We start from the raw sequence: 19,621 nt of genomic DNA, 5'->3' as shown, positions 1-19,621 counted from the left end.
TGACTGTCATTTCTCTTGAATTAGTTGAGCGATTCTTGAGGCAGAAGGCAAAAAGAGTGGTTGCGAAGGCGAAAGCAGATGCATACCAGGAATTGTATGAAAGACTGGAGACCAAAGAAGCAGAGAAAGACCTGTACAGACTAGCTAGGCAGAGAAACAGGGAATCGAGGGATGTACAGCAGATAAGCGATGAAAGAAATGTGCTGACAAACAAAGAGGATGTATTAAGAAGGTGGAAAGAGTACTTTGAGGATTTATTAAATGAGGAGAATCCAAGAGAGAAAAGGTCAGATTCGTTGGAGACAGCAAATCAGGAAGTAGAGTTGGTTAGTAAGGAAGAGGTGAGGGCAGCCATGAAAAGAAGATGGAGGCTTGGAGATGTTTGGGTGAGACGGCTGTGGAGTTCCTAACGAGATTGTTTAATAAGAGCTTAGAGAATGCCGAATGAATGGAGAAAGTGTGCGCTAGTCCCTATATACAAGAATAAGGGAGATGTACGGTACAGAGCTGCAGTAATTACAGAGGGATAAAATCGATGAGCCACACCATGAAGTTATGGGAAAGGGTATTGGAGGAGAGATTGAGAAGAGGTATAGCAATCTGTGAACAGCAGTACGGGTTTATGCCAAGGAAGAACACGTCGGATGCAATTTTTGCTTGAAGAATGCTAGTGGAGAAGTACAGGGAAGGCCAGAGAAAGCTACACTGTGTGTTTGTAGACCTGGAGAAGGCATACGATAGAGTGCCGAGAGATGAGTTACAGTATTATATGAGAAAGTGTGGAGTGAATGAGAAGTATATTAGAGTTGTGCAAGACACGTATGAGAACAGTGAAACAGCAGTGAGGTGTGCAGCTGGAACGACTGAATGGTTCAAGGTGAAGGTGGGACTTCATCAAGGATCTGCTTTGAGTCCTTTCTTGTTTGCCATAGTGATGGATAGCTTGATGGACGAAGTGAGGCATGAGTCACCATGGAACATGATGCTTGTGGATGATATTGTGATATGTGGTGAAAGTAGAAAGGAGGTTGAGTTGGGTTTGGAGAGATGGAGGTATGCACTGGAACGAAGAGGAATGAAGGTGAGCAGTAGCAAAACAGAATACGTGCATCAATGAGAACGGGGATGAGAGTGTGGTGAAGATGCAAGGAGTGGACGTAAAGAAAGTTGGTGAATTCAAGTACCTGGGGTTAACTGTGCAGGAAAATGGGGGCTGCGATAGTGAGGTAAGAAAGAGAGTGCAGGCAGGGTGGAGCAGTTGGAGAAGGATTTCGGGAGTCATTTGTGATAGGAAAGTCCCAGCAAAAGTGAAAGGTAAGATGTATAAGACAGTAGTGAGACCAGCTGTGATGTACGGATTGGAGACCGTACCCTTAACGAAGAGACAGGAGGTTGCAGAGTTGAGGATGTTAAGGTTTGCGATGGGAGGTTGGACAGGATAAGGAACGAGCACATCAGAGGGACAGCACGTGTGGAGAGCTTGGGGAATTAAGCTAAGAGAGATGAGACTGAGATGGTACGGGCACATCCTGAGAAGAGATGCAGAGCATGTTGGAAGGAGAATGTTGAGGATGGAGCTGCCAGGCACACAAAAACGAGGAAGGCCAAAGAGGAGATACATGGATGTGGTGAGAAAGGACATGAAAGTGGCAGGTGTGGTAGAGAAGGATGTGGAGGACAGGGAGAAATGGAGATGAAAGATCCGCTGTGGCGACCCCTAATCGGGAGCAGCCAAAAGAAGTTGTTGAGCGATTCTTGACATAATATGGATTACTACAGTTCTGGAATAGAACCATTTACCGTATTTCTTATTATTCGATCTCAAACACATTAAGGTAAGAAACTGCACCAATTACCTTTTGACGAGACACCCGTTAACTGAAAAGCATTCCAGGTGATTACCTCATGAAGCTGGTTAAGATAATGCCAGTAGTGTGCAAAGTATCATCAAGGTAAACAGTGACTACTTTGGAGAATCTAAAATATGAAACATTTTTTTTTGGGGGGGTTAAACATTTTTGTTTACCATACATGTTCCAGATGTTATTTCATAGTTTTGATGTCTTCATGGAAGCAAATAATTACAATTAAGATATAAATTATTTTTGAATTTAAATAGGCAAACATGATTGTGAAGTCGCATCATCAGGTTTGCTGATTAAATTTGTTTTCTTGCCTGACACTCAGGAGGGGGGAGAGAAAAAAAAAAAAAAAAACACCACACGAGTGATAAATTTACAAAATCGAAATCCATGGTTACAGACACAGACAACACAGGCTTTTTAATTCAGCATTGTTTAATCAATAGCCCATCGGAGATCCCGTTTCCTCCCCTGTCCTTTTGTGAAATCACTGATCACGTGTGCATCTCCAGCAGCAATCTTTTGTGTAAACATGAACATTGACCACAATAAAAATGTTTGACCTGTGTGTAAAATCACTGAAATGTCCAAAATCAAACACCGGCGAGTGACGCCCAACAGCACGTGGAGGTCTGAGAGACAGCCGCTCTCTCTCCTTTCACATAGTCTCTGCAATGACGTTGCCATGACAACCAACCGTGTAGTGAACCTCAGGAAGCACAGTGTCAGTTTTTCTTCTGCTCCTCCTCCTCCTCCTCCTTCTGGTTGTTCTTCTGGATCTTTTGATGGACCACCTTCAGTGTGGTGAGGAAGTTCCCCAAGAACAGCACAAGGAACGTCAGAGCCAGCATGAATACCTGCGACATGCAACAACTACAGTCAAGTGCGTCACAGTTCAGGGTTTTGTGTAGAGGGGTGTGTGTGTGGATGTGCGTGTTTACCTGCCACTCTTTACAGTCATCACGTGCAGCAAGTTTAAACAGAGTCACTGCGTTGTACAGCTGCCAAAACTACACAACACACACAGGAATTAATCACAACTGTATTTCTGCTCTCTGTGCATTTTCAGATTTCGTAAATGTACTGCAAGATAATTAGCCAAAACCAGCTACAGTAGTAATAATAATAAAAAATTTCATCTTGTGTCTGTGCAGTGTTTAAACTCACATGTCCAAAGAATAGGAACGGCAACAGGAAGGTCAGTCCTCTCCACATCCATGACTGGAAACCCTCTAAACCCAGAAGGAGACAATTAATTTCAAAAGACACAGAGTGTGTGAGCAAGCGAGCGACACACACACACAGAGGTATGAAGTAACACCCTGGGTAATATTACACGTACACTATATAGCTAAAAATTCATAGACACTTGACCATCACACCCATATGTGGTACACAATAGCATAGAACGTCTTTGTGCGCCGTAGCATTAAAAATTCCTCTTTACTGGAACTAATGGGTCCAAACCTGTCCCAGCATGACAATGCCCCATGTGCACAGAGCAAGCTCCATTAAGTCATAGCTTGCCAAGGTTAGAGCGGAAGAACTCGAGTGGTCCTCACAGAGCCCTGACCTCAACCCCACTGAACACCTTTGGGATGAACTGGAAAGCCAACTGCAATCCCCAGCCTCCTCACCAAACATCAGTATCTGACTTCACTAATGCTCTTGTGGCTGAAGTTCAACTTCAGAAATTGACACATTTCCTTTTGAAGCAGGAAGCCACAGATAAACAAGAACCTTCTCACATGGCTACTGGTCCCCACACACACACACACACACACACACAGGACAGCAGTATTCCGACAGTTATCATTCGGCCAATCAAATTACCAGCTGAACACCTCTGCAAAAGCACTTGACAAATAATGACAGTCGATCCATTTATTATTCATCTTCCGTAAAAGACTTATCCTGGTATGTCAACTTAAGCAGGGACCAAACTGACATTGTTGCTCTTCACCTCCAACTTATGGTCATTGGATTAAGAACATTATTATGTATTACTTGCAACTGGAGAAGATCCGCTGCTTTATTAAAGGGCCAATTGCATGCTTCTTTTCTACATGGAAACCATTCCTGACTTTTGTGGCAAATATGGAAACTGAAAAACTCTCATGAGGCATACAGTGCTTCCCTACATATGCATTTATTGACAACTAATTTCTGTTTGCAATGGACTGGTCTGGCTGTATGTGTTTTTTTTTTGGTATGTCAAGGGGTGGGTGGGACAGTCTATTTGATTTGCATTCATTCATGCTCATGATGTCTGGTAAACTCTGGGACGGTCCCTGTATGATGTTCTTTTTGCTGCAATTTTGAATTATCAATAAAAAAGACCTTGTTCAAAAAAAAAAAAAAAAGCTTTATCCTGGTCACAATCGCTGTGCCCATGCCAAGGTGAGAATATACAGTGGGGCAAAAAAGTATTTAGTCAGTCACCAATTGTGCAAGTTCTCCCACTTAAAAAGATGAGAGGGGCCTGTAATTTTCATCATAGGTACACTTCAACTATGAGAGACAAAATGAGAAAAAAAAAAATCACATTGTCTGATTTTTAAAGAATTTATTTGCAAATTATGGTGGAAAATAAGTATTTGTTATTGACCAAAAGTTCATCTCAATACTTTGTTATATACCCTTTGTTGGCAATGACAGAGGTCAAACGTTTTCTGTAAATCTTCACAAGGTTTTCACACACTGTTGCTGGTATTTTGGCCCATTCCTCCATGCAGATCTCCTCTAGAGCAGTGATGTTTTGGGGCTGTCGCTGGGCAACACGGACTTTCAACTCCCTCCAAAGATTTTCTATGGGGTTGAGATCTGGAGACTGGCTAGGCCACTCAAGAACCTTGAAATGCTTTGTTGCCCGGGCGGTGTGTTTGGGATCATTGTCATGCTGAAAGACCCAGCCACGTTTCATCTTCAATGCCCTTGCTGATGGAAGGAGGTTTTCACTCAAAATCTCACGATACATGGCCCCATTCATTCTTTCCTTTACACGGATCAGTCGTCCTGGTCCCTTTGCAGAAAAACAGCCCCAAAGCATGATGTTTCCACCCCCGTGCTTCACAGTAGGTATGGTGTTCTTTGGATGCAACTCAGCATTCTTTCTCCTCCAAACACGACAAGCTGAGTTTTTACCAAAAAGTTCTATTTTGGTTTCATCTGACCATATGACATTCTCCCAATCCTCTTCTGGATCATCCAAATGCTCTCTAGCAAACTTCAGACGGGCCTGGACATGTACTGGCTTAAGCAGGGGGACACGTCTGGCACTGCAGGATTTGAGTCCCTGGCGGCGTAGTGTGTTGCTGATGGTAGCCTTTGTTACTTTGGTCCCAGCTCTCTGCAGGTCATTCACTAGGTCCCCCCGTGTGGTTCTGGGATTTTTGCTCACCGTTCTTGTGATCATTTTGACCCCACGGGGTGAGATCTTGCGTGGAGCCCCAGATCGAGGGAGATCATCAGTGGTCTTGTAGGTCTTCCATTTTCTAATAATTGCTCCCACAGTTGATTTCTTCACACCAAGCTGCTTACCTATTGCAGATTCAGTCTTCCCAGCCTGGTGCAGGTCTACAGTTTTGTTTCTGGTGTCCTTTGACAGCTCTTTGGTCTTGGCCATAGTGGAGTTTGGAGTGTGACTGTTTGAGGTTGTGGACAGGTGTCTTTTATACTGATAACGAGTTCAAACAGGTGCCATTAATACAGGTAACGAGTGGAGGACAGAGGAGCCTCTTAAAGAAGAAGTTACAGGTCTGTGAGAGCCAGAAATCTTGCTTGTTTGTAGGTGACCAAATACCGAGGAATTTACCAATTAATTCATTAAAAATCCTACAATGTGATTTCCTGGATTCTTTCTCCCTATTCTGTCTCTCATAGTTGAAGTGTACCTATGATGAAAATTACAGGCCTCTCATCTTTTTAAGTGGGAGAACTTGCACAATTGGTGGCTGACTAAATACTTTTTTGCCCCACTGTACATTGGATGGGACACCAGGGACCACAGGGCAACACACATTCACACGTAGAGGCAATTTAGCATTACGTACTTGGAGTTTTTTTTTTTGGGGGGGGGGCACTAGACTGGAAAACCTACAGTGACGCCACCGTGCTGCCCTATCATAATATTTAATTATCAATTCACGTGATACACTATGTAAAACCCATGATGTTTTTAAAATATCCTAACTGTTCTGAAATCCTACCAAGCAGCACAACATTAACATAATATACAGTGTGTCCCAAGTCCAGCATCATAGGGAGGGGAAAAAAAAAAAAAGGCTAAACAAAAGGTTTATTACAGAATGTGTAAACCATTTATATCCACCATTTTCCTCAATATAAAAAGCTCTATGAGCAAAATTATTTGAAATTGTTCTTTCTTGCTCAGACACATCATGGCCCATAAAATTGTAAATGAACACACATGATGCTGGGGTTTATGGGACACAGTGTAAAACTAATCCATTACGTCAGAGCAATACGCCGTTTCCAGACAGTTTGATCATTTGAAAGGTGTCACGATGACAGAAAATTAGGCGTCAGTTACCCACAAGAGTGCACGATTTCACAGTTTACAGTTTCACGATTACACACTGATGTGTGTAACTCACCTACTGTCAGATCCAGCTGATTCCTCTCCCCTAAAGCACGCAGCCGATACAGACACCCGCTCTGGTAATAATACTGTAGAAACTGCACAAAACCTACAACGCACACATGCGGCTCAAAAATTAAGTGCACAGTTGTTGATCTCCATCAGAATATTCAACAGGTATTTATTAGTGGACAATTTAGTGATGAAACTCCGTCCACACACAGTCGGCAGCTCTTACTCTGAAAGATGGAGAAGGCCAGGAACTGACTCCTAAACGTCTGATAGATCATACCCTCAGGCCTTAAAGCAAATAAACACCATTAGGAAACATGTCATTTAAATGTGGTTGATTTATGTGCTTTATATTTCTGACTATAGGAGCATCTCACCAGGTAAGCATGACACCTGAGAGAAAAGTGGAGACGTAGTGATGCAAAACCCACCAGCCTTTAATTCTGAAAACACGCACAATACAACATCATTTATGCAGGATAAAACATAAGATGCAACACAGTGAACTTGTTATTCAGTATCAACCATTAGTATAAATTACGGAGGTGATTATAGGAAATCACGCGCACTAATTGGTTGAGAGATTTGGATTATTTCTCGATAATCAGCTTGAGCAACTCGGCAAAACTGCGGCCAATCACTTCGTCACCATTACAAATGATGAAAAAAAAAAAATAATAATGCCATTCCTAAAAGCATTAAAGATGCTATGAAGTTTGGTCTAAAACTACTCAAAGGTAAGATGGAATTGTGATTTTTTTTTTCTCGATTTCAAAACAAAGTATTTTATGTGACTTGGCGTAGATAAGTGACAATTCTGTGCACGTTACATCTGCATGCCGCTTTTGAAGACTGAAATTTATACATTTTAATAAATCACCTGTGTATTTATACTAAAACAATTATCCACCTCAGGCTCAGTGAATATCGGTGAATAATAACCTCGACTTCGTCCCGTTTATTAACTAATCACGAGGTCTTTACGGGAAAATATCAAACCGAGGTCTTGATGGTACAAAAAGACCTCGGTCTGATATTTTCCCGCAAAGACCGAGCAAGCGAGGTTAATAAGGAGTTTATTATTTGGCTTTTTTTATTACTAAGATTAAAATAGACAGTCATTATAATGAGGTGTGACCTTGCTTTCAGTCATATTTGTAGCGTAGCTGAGTCACGCATGCAAAATAAACAGCTAGCGGTTTCAAAACCGAATTTCTGTTAGCGGTTTCTGAAACGCTCTTCATTGCGCATTTCTTGAAAAACTCGGTGACACTCGTTTGTCTTTTGGCCGTTTTTGATTTTCAATTTATCTTATGTTTGTTTTTGAAAGCCAGCGCCTTGGAAAGAAAGTCCGTAATTGCCCACAGGCATTACGGGAAAATTCTGCCCACTAAGGAACCAATCAGAGCGCACAATTTTACCAGAAGTAGCTCGTGCCATATAATAATCCCTGATAGTCACTTCATCTTTGGCGAATAACTTAACACACATCTAACATGGTCTGTACAAATAATACAGTTAAAATCAAGTTTTGTTTTTTTTTTAATTCAATTTGACACAATTGACTGCAATTTGGCTTATCCAAAGCTAACTGGCCTTCATTAATGAACATTCTTTAAATATTTCTCATATCTCATCTCATTATCTCGAGCCGCTTTATCCTGTTCTACAGGGTCGCAGGCAAGCTGGAGCCTATCCCAGCTGACTACGGGCGAAAGGTGGGGTACACCCTGGACAAGTCGCCAGGTCATCACAGGGCTGACACATAGACACAGACAACCATTCACACTCGCATTCATACCTACGGTCAATTTAGAGTCACCACTTAACCTAACCTGCATGTCTTTGGACTGTGGGGGAAACCGGAGCACCCGGAGGAAACCCACGCGAACACGGGGAGAACATGCAAACTCCGCACAGAAAGGCCCTCGCTGGCCACGGGGCTCGAACCCGGACCTTCTTGCTGTGAGGCGACAGCGCTAACCACTACACCACCGTGCCGCCCTTAAATATTTATATTAATTTCAGTATTTAAAACATTAATTCTAGAATACTGTGACTAGGTTATAGGTCTATTCTCTTTCAGGTTTTTATGTGAAGAAACAGATATAAAAGCATACTAGAATGTTTATTCAGATTTATTAAATCCCAATTTAATAGTTTGAGAGTTTATGTTTCGCCAATTTACTTTAATGCTAGTTGAACTGTATCTGATTGGTGCCAGAGAGGACAATGTATGTCCACGCGGTGTTCCGCAAACCATCTCCCATACAGTGCAGGAGTGTCCACTCTACAGTATAAACCACCATACGATTGCAAGGGCCTCGTCAACCTCGACGAAGATCCGATAGCGTGGCTTAGCAATTGCGACGTCCCCGTATAACTGCATTGGAGAGTCATACGTACGAACTGTAGCCTGTTTAAGCCTAGGTCACAACCAGACGTACGATTTTTTTGGCCGTGCGATTTTTGGCGTTTCCCAAATCGCTGCGTTTTTTTTGTTCGTGGAGAAAGACGCGCGTTGGCCGCAAGTTTGTCTTGCAACCTGAAAAAAATGTAAGCGCCCGTAGAGTTTGACATGACAAAGAACCTCTGCGGCCAGTCTACGGCTCGAAAATCAGCACATCACACGCGCGCCCTCCATGCGTTTCTTGCACGTAGACCGGCCGTAGGAGCACGTACGGCCGATCGTGACCTAGGCTTTACTAAGTACGTTTGGACATTAACACGTTTATTATGTTAGTTAATGGGTTTGCCTGTTTACTGGGTTTACTAAGGAACTGAAAAGCAACGTGTAAACTACAAAAAACGGAACCAGACCGAATAATTCAACAGACTCTGTATCAGCTTGGTTTTGTTTTCCTCCAGAAACTAGCTTATGAACCTCACCTGGAGCCGTTGTTGATAAGAATGCTTTCCCTGATGGTCAGTGTACAGTAATACCACACCAATAAAAAGTTGAAGATCTCGTCTGTGACGCTGCAACACAATACACACACACACACCCTGGTTGAGTTTACTTCATGCGTAACCGCGTTGGCGTATGCCGTACAGCTGGCGGAGCTACACAAGGAGCAGATCTCACCGGTAGTTCAACAGGAAGAGGCAAGTGATGGCACCCAGCATCAGGATTATGGTCATGCACAGCTTAAACTTCTCATACTCGTCCTTATAAGCAAACCTGTCACAACACAGAGAGAGTAAACCTTCACTGAAGCCGTTCTTACGTTTAAACAGTCTGATAGAGGAATAAATCCGAGTGCAAAAATTTATTATATAGGGAGGTTCTTACTTTGCCTGGTTGCTGAGCAGCGTTACATTCACATTTCCAAGAACCAGATTTAAGTACAATCTGTTGAGAAATAAAAACAGGCACATGTTTAGACACATACAGAACATTCTGTATTTGCACTGAATCACAGCCTGCAGTCAGCTGATCAGATCAAAAATTTGTTGAATATCCAATGTGAGCAGGAAACGTTTTAGTGCATGGGGGGGGGGGGGGGGGGGGGAAGAAATCTTAAACTCTTTCAACTGAATTCAAGCACACGTGTGTGCTTTCAAATCCAAGGAGTTCTGAAATCACTGTAAAAGCAACTAAGGTTGAGCAGACAAGTCAGATTTCAAGTGTTGGTCATTCAGTGCACCATCTTTCTTCTTCTCAGAAATTTGGGACCACAGAACACACAAACAGCGGGGTTCAAAACTATGGGTCACGGCCCAACGTGGAGTCATAAGAGAAACTCAGTCTCCTCTTTTGTATTTTTCATACCTTTTACAAATTAACATTGCTGTAACGGCGGCACGGTGGTGTAGTGGTTAGCGCTGTCGCCTCACAGCAAGAAGGTCCTGGGTTCGAGCCCTGTGGCTGGCGAGGGCCTTTCTGTGCGGAGTTTGCATGTTCTCCCCGTGTCCGCGTGGGTTTCCTCCGGGTGCTCCGGTTTCCCCCACAGTCCAAAGACATGCAGGTTAGGTTAACTGGTGACTCTAAATTGACCGTAGGTGTGAATGTGAGTGTGAATGGTTGTGTGTCTGTGTGTCAGCCCTGTGATGACCTGGCGACTTGTCCAGGGTGTACCCCGCCTTTCGCCCATAGTCAGCTGGGATAGGCTCCAGCTTGCCTGCGACCCTGTAGAACAGGATAAAGCGGCTAGAGATAATGAGATGAGATGAGGGCATGTGTGCTCCCAGTAACAATGCTACTGGGAGTGAGCTATACTCAAATCAAGCAACATTTCAATTAAGAGTGCATGCGCGAGTTATTTGATTGGGGCAGCCATGGCCTAAAGGTTAGAGAAGCAGCCTTGGGCCCAAAGGGTCGCCAGTTCGATTCCCTTGACCAGCAAGAAAATCCATGGCTGAAAGTCCAAGGCACCGAATACCCAATTGCTCCTCAGGACCAGTGTGTGTGTGTGTGTGTGAGAGAGAGAGAGAGAGAGATCGCTCTGGATAAGCGCATCAGCTAAATGCCTGTAATGTAAAGCCATGTTTATGACATTACAAGTTCTACATTGCAAATCTGGAATCAAAATATAAGTGGTCAAGGCTTTGGAGTCAGTGAAAATTCATCATGTCCATGATGAATGTCCAATTCATCATCCCCAAAACCTTTGAGAACCCCTGGTGTATACTGTACACGCGTTATGGATTACATTACAGGCATTTAGCAGACAGACACACTTATCCAGAGCGATGTACAACATACCCAGAGCCGTCTGGGGAACATTTGGGGGTTAGATGCCTTGCTCACAGCCATTCCTGCTGGTCCAGGGAATTGAACCGGTGACCTTTAGGTCCCAAAGCTGCTTCTCTAACCTTTAAACCATGGCTTCCCCTTTTGGAGAACCTTGCTTGACTTATACTATACATATTTGCCAGTGTGTGTTGCACTAGAACTGGATATTGACTCACTGTTGATCGCTGGCTGACTTGGACCTGCCTTGCACTATTTAGTCTATCACGTTTGTCTATCATTACCATCATCGACAACATGAACAGCCACAGGCAAAACAAACAGGACTTGATGTAATGTAGACACACTCACGTCTGCACAAGTCAGGGCCCATCATTCGTGGATTATATTTTCATTACTGGACTAAACTGACTAAAACTTCACTATAGTTCCCTTAATGATTGCATAGCGTCCAGGTTATGCAGGGTCAAATACAGTCAAAAATACTTTTAACATATATTTCACCATCTTGCTCTATATCTATATCCAGATTTGGGGGAGGATAGCTTTCCATTAGTAAATTTACATTCACACAAATTTTAAAAAGGTACCCAAGATTATTAAGAGGTTACGGATTACAGTAAGATACTGAAAAAGCAGACTCAGTATGATTGATTGGGAAACACATGGCCAGTTTTGTAAACAGTTGTACAGAATCTGGTTTTCAAATCACACTTCACTTTGCAAAAGATGTATCCTCTCCCACACAGACACATGTCTCAGCACAGAAGTGTGAGTGATGGCTCACGATAGTGCAATCTTCCAGCATTTTCTCATGGATTGTGATGACCTTGAGCTTCTAGTGTACTCAGTTTATCACTACCATGTTATTCTACTCATCTCACATTTTATTTGTTGTTTGTAATGCGGCTTGTCCACATGATGGTAGATTACAAGCGTGCACATGTGGATCGTTTCGGGGCAGAGTTCTATTCACATGGTCAACTCTGTCTCCCTTGCTCGGTGTCTCTCTGTCTGTCTGTCCATCTGCATCTCTCCCCCTCTCCGTCTCTCGCGCACAGAGTTGGAAAGATCAAATTGGAGCAAAACAGCAGAAATTAACAATAAGGCATGTAATGTGAACACAGCCTAAAAGATCTAAAACCACTTTCTCTCTTTATCCATGCCTCATGAACTCATTGGGAGAACTTGGGCATCTCTAATGAAATGAAACGGCGTACTCACCCGTTCTTCTTTGGTAAGTAGGCTTCCATGTCGAAGAAGACATTCTGCTTCTCTTTAATCTGTGCCTGCAGGCGATTTATGGCCCGAGACTCTTTGCTGTCACACGTTTTTGCGCATCTGAAGGCACAAGTAATTTACAAAAGCTTTACAAATAATATTCCTCAATCCAGGCAAGGGTGCAGGTCATGTTTATCATCAAGATTTTATTGCCACTTCATTAACAAAAGCGAGAGTAGTAGCAGTGGCAATATTATTTTCCTCCCCAGTTTGGTCACTTGCCAATTCCTGCCCACCAGCTACCTCTTGACCATCTAACAGCAGCTACCAAATGAAGAAGAGGGAACGTGAGCATGGGCAATTTTGCTCTCTGGACTGGTATGCATCATCTGGATCCAAACTCAATCTCCCCATGATAGGGTGGGCATTGGGAATATTCTAGTGTACACATATACAGTACTGTGCAAAAGTCTCAGGCGCATGTAAAGAAGTGCTGTAGACCAAAAACAGCTTAAAAATAATTAAATGTTAACATTTAAAAAAAAAAACCCACTATAAATGTCAGTAAACCATAATAAATGAAACAGTCAATATTTGGTGCGAGATGACCCTTTGCTTTAAATAAAGAAATAAATCTCGGGTACAATGTGTGCAGTTTTATTTAAAAAAAAAAAACACGGAGCTGTAGGTTTTACTGAGCGCTTGCAGAACCAGCTAGAGTTCTTCTGGACACTGTCACACTTGCTTCTTAAATTTGCAGCAAAACCCAGTAGCCTTCATCATGTTTTCTTTTTTTAAATCTGAAAAGTGGTCTCTTATGGAATATGCTGCTCAGATACAAACTTTTCTGTAACATTTAGTTTTATACTGGAAAATAAACGTTTGGAACTCAAATGTTTTTGTACTGACTCGATAATGTAGAAGTCATGAAATAGAAACCTGTAACAAAAGTTTGCATGGGGGAAAGAGGAAAAAAAAAAAAGAACCCCCCCCCACACACACACACACACAAAACCCAGAGTGCCTAAGACTTTTGCACAGTACTGTATATAGTGGGCTGGTAAAAACAAAATACACAGTTTCTAGAGAAGCTTGATGTTTCAGACAAACCTGGGTTTGACTTCCAAAAGCCTCAGAGACATTTTGGTGAACAGCTGATCATTAACTTTTGCCCAAAATGTCCTGTTTCTCAGGGAACTGCGTGTACCACAACTTTTCTACATCTGCTATTGCTACTGAAGTACACTTGAGCAACTTCTTGGATTCAATTTTTTTTTCTTGCAGTTGTCTATAACTGATCAATCAGCTCACACATGTGCCCCACAGATGAAGAACAAAACGTACTGACGAAGTGTGTATCCAAGCTCTTTCAGGCCTTTCCTCTGTTTGCATATGGCACTGCTGCAGATCGCCTGCAGGTGCGCGAGATCCTCCAGCTTCTGCCGGTACACCTTATGAGTCTCCTACAAAACAAACAGAACCATTCTCATCATGAGAAAATTAACGTGGAAACACACTCCTTAAAAACAGTGGATTTATGCTTAATGAATACAAAAACACAAAAATGATGCATTTAGTAACTACACAATCAGATAATAAAAGATTCAAACTGATATTCTAAAAGGATGATCATTCTCAAAGAGAAAACACGCACAAGAAAACCAAAAGACAAGCTTAACATCTAGAGTACATTGCACGATAAGTTACATAATACAATTACACACACACACACTAATCTTATCCACCTCCCCTCTGTAAATATACATTTAAATATTTACAGAACGCCTCTCTCTACTGTCCATCCCTGTACATACTAACCAAATACACCATGCACAGCGAGGCTCCGGTTGAAATTATGGATTCTCTGAGGTGACTAGCATAGTACTATTTCGCGAGGGATGCAGCCCCAAAGAAAATAGTACTATACCAGTCAGCAAAGAGAATCCATAAATACCAGTCGGTGCCGCTCAGTGCATGGTATATTTGATTTCAATCCCTCATCAAAAAATTCCAAACTAAGTGCTAACTACAAAGAATTAGAAATAAACCTGAAAAACAACGTCCAACTTTGCCTTGTTAGGCATGATCATAATACGTAGATTGACGCACAGAAATGCTTGTAGAGCCAAAGCTGTGACTAAAGTTGACCATAAAGCTTGAAATTGTGACATCAGTTACATTACATTACTAGCATTTAGCAGACACTCTTATTCAGAGCAGCTGGAGGTCAGATGTTTTGTTCAAGAGCACTTCAGCCATCCCTGGTGGTCCAACTAATCAAACCGGCGACCTTTTGGTCCCAAACCTGCTTCTCTCAGCATTAGGCCATGGCTTCCCCAGTTTATCCAGAATATATCATGACTAACTCACACCATATCCTTTTTTTTTTTAAATTTGACAGTACAAGATGGGCGGCACGGTGGTGTAGTGGTTAGCGCTGTCGCCTCACAGCAAGAAGGTCCGGGTTCGAGCCCCGTGGCCGGCGAGGGCCTTTCTGTGCGGAGTTTGCATGTTCTCCCCGTGTCCGCGTGGGTTTCCTCCGGGTGCTCCGGTTTCCCCCACAGTCCAAAGACATGCAGGTTAGGTTAACCGGTGACTCTAAATTGACCGTAGGTGTGAATGTGAATGGTTGTCTGTGTCTATGTGTCAGCCCTGTGATGACCTGGCGACTTGTCCAGGGTGTACCCGGCCTTTCGCCCGTAGTCAGCTGGGATAGGCTCCAGCTTGCCTGCGACCCTGTAGAACAGGATAAAACGGCTTGAGATGATGAGATGAGACAGTACAAGATACAGTGCTTAATCAATGGTGGGACTATTTTATGTCACGTAAGCCATCCTTGGCCAATTTTACACTTCTGCTTAGAGGTTAACTGCATTTCATTGTGCAGTATACAGGTACAGAGCCAATGACGATAAAGTTTAATCTAATCTAATCTAATCTAAAAGTTAGCTTCACTCATTGTGAAGGATGAGACAGTAACACATTCAAACCAAATCCAGTTGACTTAGTAAATTGTCTAATTAAAAATCACACACTCAAACTCATTAAAGACGTCCAAACATGCAACTACTGATCCTATTCTGATGGAGAGGAAAACAAACAAACAAACAAACAAATAAACAAACAAAACATTGTTATTCATCATCCTCAGATTAACGACTCTCTTCTCAAGGACATTTTAATCACTCACAAAGAATGAAAACACGAATAAACAGAAAAACAAAAGGCAAACTTTTGGAAAGGTTCTTTTTTAAATAAAAGGGTTTATAAAAGTGAAATCAGTTCACAAGCTTGCTAGCGATACTGCTAGTAGCTTTCATCATTACAACGCTATATAAGCAGAAGAGGTTTAACAAATCCCATTTTTAAAAGTTTACTCGCTTCGTTATTCTTTTAAATAAGAATTTCACAGTCTAAGAAATAATTAGCCAACGTCCAAACCTGTAGCTGTTGATATTCTTTCTCTATTTCTTCCCATTCACTCCAACATCTCTCCAGTGACATTGTACCAACTGCCATGCTCACCTGCTTTCTCCTCTTTGTGGACAGCAGTCACTGCGCATGCGCACCATTTTCACGCATGCGTTTGACCGACCCGGTTAGAATTGTGGTGCGCATGCGCACAAGGTTTAACACTTTACTGAAAAAAATATTTATTAAGATTTTTTTTTTTCAGCTGTAGCTACAACGATAATCAAAACCTCAGATATCAAGCAAAATTTTAAATGGATTAATATTAGGCACAAGGACGAAAAAAATCACAAGACATTGTATTCTGGGCAGTCAACCTGATTATGTGTTTCAAGCAGGATGTTAAACATTATACCAGAATTAAGATAAGATTTTGAGTAGAAGAGTTTTGTTAGGTATCTTGATATAGTTAAATCAATCAATCAATCAATCAATCAATCCTGCAGTAATATCTTAGTGGACATAAAAACTATCATGAGCCCTCCCTCTCAAATAGATAAATTTGTCAAATTAACCATGAAACTTTATTATTTCAAAATGTTTCTCAGAAGATCTGAAGGAACTTCTGCAATTTAAAACAGCAATTGTATTAAAATAACTACTGTAATTGTATTCAGACTAGAATATGTTGGAATAATGTGTGTTGGTGTAAGGTATTTGGCAAAACAAGAATTGAAAACTGGGATTTTTTTTTTTTTTTACATTAGGCCTATATTGACTGCGAAACTAATATGTTATTTAACTAATCTTTTAGCTATTCTAGGTAAATATTTATTTGTAAAACTTAAAGTAACCAGTAGAACCCTTCCCAAGCAGTATATACAGTGGTGCTTGAAAGTTTGTGAACCCTTTAGAATTTTCTATATTTCTACATAAATATGACTCTAAAACATAATCAGATTTTCACACAAGTCCTAAAAGAAGATAAAGAGAACCCAGTTAAACAAATGAGACAAAAATATTATACTTGGTCATTTATTTATTGAGGAAAATGATCCAATATTACATATCTGAGTGGCAAAAGTATGTCAACCTTTGCTTTCAGTATCTGGTGTGACCCCCTTGTGCAGCAATAACTGCAACTAAACGTTTGCGGTAACTGTTGATCAGTCCTGCACACCGGCTTGGAGGAATTTTAGCCCATTCCTCCGTACAGAACAGCTTCAACTCTAGGATGTTGGTGGGTTTCCTCGCATGAACTGCTCGCTTCAGGTCTTTCCACAACATTTCGATTGGATTAAGGTCAGGACTTTGACTTGGCCATTCCAAAACATTAACTTTGTTCTTCTTTAACCATTCTTTGGTAGAACGACTTGTGTGCTTAGGGTCGTTGTCTTGCTGCAGGACCCACCTTTTCTTGAGATTCAGTTCATGGACAGATGTCCTGACATTTTCCTTTAGAATTCACTGGTATAATTCAGAATTCATTGTTCCATCAATGATGGCAAGCCGTCCTGGCCCAGATGCAGCAAAACAGGCCCAAACCATGATACTACCACCACCATGTTTCACAGATGGGATAAGGTTCTTATGCTGGAATGCAGTGTTTTCCTTTCTCCAAACATAACGCTTCTCATTTAAACCAAAAAGTTCTATTTTGGTCTCATCCGTCCACAAAACTTTTTTCCAATAGCCTTCTGGCTTGTCCACATGATCTTTAGCAAACTGCAGATGAGCAGCAGTGTTCTTTTTGGAGAGCAGTGGCTTTTTCCTTGCAGCCCTGCCATGCACACCATTGTTGTTCAGTGTTTTCCTGATGGTGGGCTCATGAACATTAGCCAAGGTGAGAGAGGCCTTCAGTTGCTTAGAAGTTACCCTGGGGTCCTTTGTCAGTTCTTCTGGACACTTTGACTGTCACACTTGCTTCTTATTTTGCACCAAAGCCCAGTAGCTTTCATTATGTTTTCTTTTTTAATCTGAAAAGTGGTCTCTTGTGTAATATGCTGCTCAGATACAAACTTTTTTCTATAACATGTAATTTTGTGCTGGAAAACGAATGTTTGGACTCTAAAATGCTTTTGTACTGACTTGATAATGTGGAAGTCATAAAACAGAAATCTATAACAAAGTTTGTATGAAAAAATAGGCTGCCTAAGACTTTTACACAGTACTGTATATACAGTGGTATGCAAAGGTTTGGGCACCCCTGGTCAAAATTGCTGTTACTGTGAACAGTTAAGCAAGTTGAGGATGAAATGATCTCCAAAAGGCATAAAGTTAAAAGATGACTCATTCCCTTTATATTTTAAGCAAAAACAATTTTTTTATTTTCATCTTTTACATTTTCAAAATGACAAAAAAGGAAAAGGGCCCAAAGCAAAAGTTTGGGCACCCTGCATGGTTAGTACCTAGTAACACCCCCTTTGGCAAGTATCACAGCTTATAAACACTTTTTGTAGCCAGCTAATAATCTTTCAGTTCATACCTGGGGGATTTTCACACATTCGTCCTTGCAAAAGGCTTCCAGTTCTACAAGTTTCCTGGGCTGTCTTACATGCACTGCTCTTTTGAGATCTATCCACAGATTTTCAATGATGTTTAGGTCAGGGGACTGTGAGGGCCAGGGCAAAACCTTCAACTTGGGCCTCTTGAGGTATTCCATTGTAGATTTTTGAGGTGTTTTGGATCATCGTCTTATTGTAGGACCCATCCTCTTTTTAACTTCAACGTTTTTACAGATGGTGTGATGTTTGCTTCCAGAGTTTGCTGGTATTTATTCGAATCCATGCTTCCCTCGACCAGTGAAATGTGCCCTGTGCCACTGGCTGCAACACAACCCCAAAGCATGGTCGATCCACACCCATGCTTCAGAGTTGGAGAGGTGTTCTGTTCCTGGAATTTGACACCCTTTTTTCTCCAAACATACCTTTGTACATTGTGGCCAGTTCTATTTTGATTTCATCAGTCCACAGGACTTGTTTCCAAAATGCATCAGGCTTATTTAGATGTTCATTTGCAAACTTCAGACGCTGAATTTTGTGGCTAGGACGCAGGAAAGGTTTTCTTCTGATGACTCTTCCACGAAGGTCATATTTGTTCAGGTGTCGCTGCATAGTAGAACAGTGCACCACCACTCCAGGGTCTGCTAAAACTTTCTGAAGGTCTTTGGCAGTCAAACAGGGGTTTTTATTTGCCTTTCTAGCAATCCAACGAGCAGGTCTTTCAGAAAGTTTTCTTCATCTTCCAGACCTCACCTTGATCTCCACCGTTTCTGTTAACTGCCATTTCTTAAGAACATTACAATCTGAGGAAACAGCTACCTGAAAACACTTTGCTATGTTCTTGTAGCCTTCTCCTGCTTTGTGAGCATCAATTATTTTATTATTCAGAATGCGAGGGAGTTGCTTAGAGGAGCCCATGACTGTTGATTTTAGGGACAAGTTTGAGGAGTCAGAGAATTTATACAGCTTTGAAATCTGCATCATCTGACCTTTCCTAATGAAGAATTTGAACAAGCCACAGCTCAATAAGCTAATTAAGGTCTGGAACCTTGGTAAAAGTTACCTGAGAACTCAAATGTATTGGGGTGCCCAAACTTTCACATGGTGTTCCTTTTCTTTTTTCATTCTGCAATTGTACAAAACAAAAATAATACACAAATCTTACATAAAACGCTGAAATGAAATGTGTCATCTTTACCTTTATGCCTTTTGGTGATCAGTTCATCTTCTGCTCACTTAACTATTCACAGTAACAGACATTTTCAGCAAGGGTGCCCAAACTTTTGCATGCCACTGTATATATACTTGTGCAATATTTTGA

The 19,621-nt window shown here is 41.6% G+C and overlaps 1 protein-coding gene across 1 annotated transcript; it reads right to left on the bottom strand.

Annotated features, from left to right (window-relative positions):
- Positions 1-2,279: 2,279 nt before the first annotated feature.
- Positions 2,280-15,924, bottom strand: tmem120b (transmembrane protein 120B). The gene is made up of 12 exons (XM_060908640.1): positions 15,830-15,924; positions 13,733-13,851; positions 12,392-12,508; positions 9,767-9,826; positions 9,560-9,655; positions 9,364-9,453; positions 6,852-6,917; positions 6,701-6,762; positions 6,479-6,571; positions 3,030-3,094; positions 2,804-2,872; positions 2,280-2,719 (listed from the first exon to the last, which is right to left on the bottom strand). The coding sequence occupies exons 1-12, from the start codon at positions 15,905-15,907 to the stop codon at positions 2,588-2,590; spliced, it is 1,047 nt and encodes a 348-aa protein (XP_060764623.1). The 5' UTR covers positions 15,908-15,924; the 3' UTR covers positions 2,280-2,587.
- Between the last annotated feature and the right edge of the window lie 3,697 nt (positions 15,925-19,621).

This window comes from Neoarius graeffei, chromosome 25 (assembly GCF_027579695.1).
Source record: "Neoarius graeffei isolate fNeoGra1 chromosome 25, fNeoGra1.pri, whole genome shotgun sequence".
Taxonomy (NCBI): domain Eukaryota; kingdom Metazoa; phylum Chordata; class Actinopteri; order Siluriformes; family Ariidae; genus Neoarius; species Neoarius graeffei.
Note: the sequence above shows the minus strand (reverse complement) of the source record. Positions and strands in the feature narration are given on the sequence as shown.

Bases quoted from the DNA above. Each gene is read 5' to 3' on its own strand.
- tmem120b (XM_060908640.1), bottom strand. From the start codon at position 15,907: ATGGCAGTTGGTACAATGTCACTGGAGAGATGTTGGAGTGAATGGGAA. The intron at 9,454-9,559 runs GTGAGATCTGCT...ATTGTGTTGCAG, and splicing joins CTCTTCCTGTTGAACTACCG to CGTCACAGACGAGATCTTCA. The intron at 3,095-6,478 runs GTGAGTTACACA...TTCTGGGTTTAG, and splicing joins TCAGCTGGATCTGACAGTAG to AGGGTTTCCAGTCATGGATG.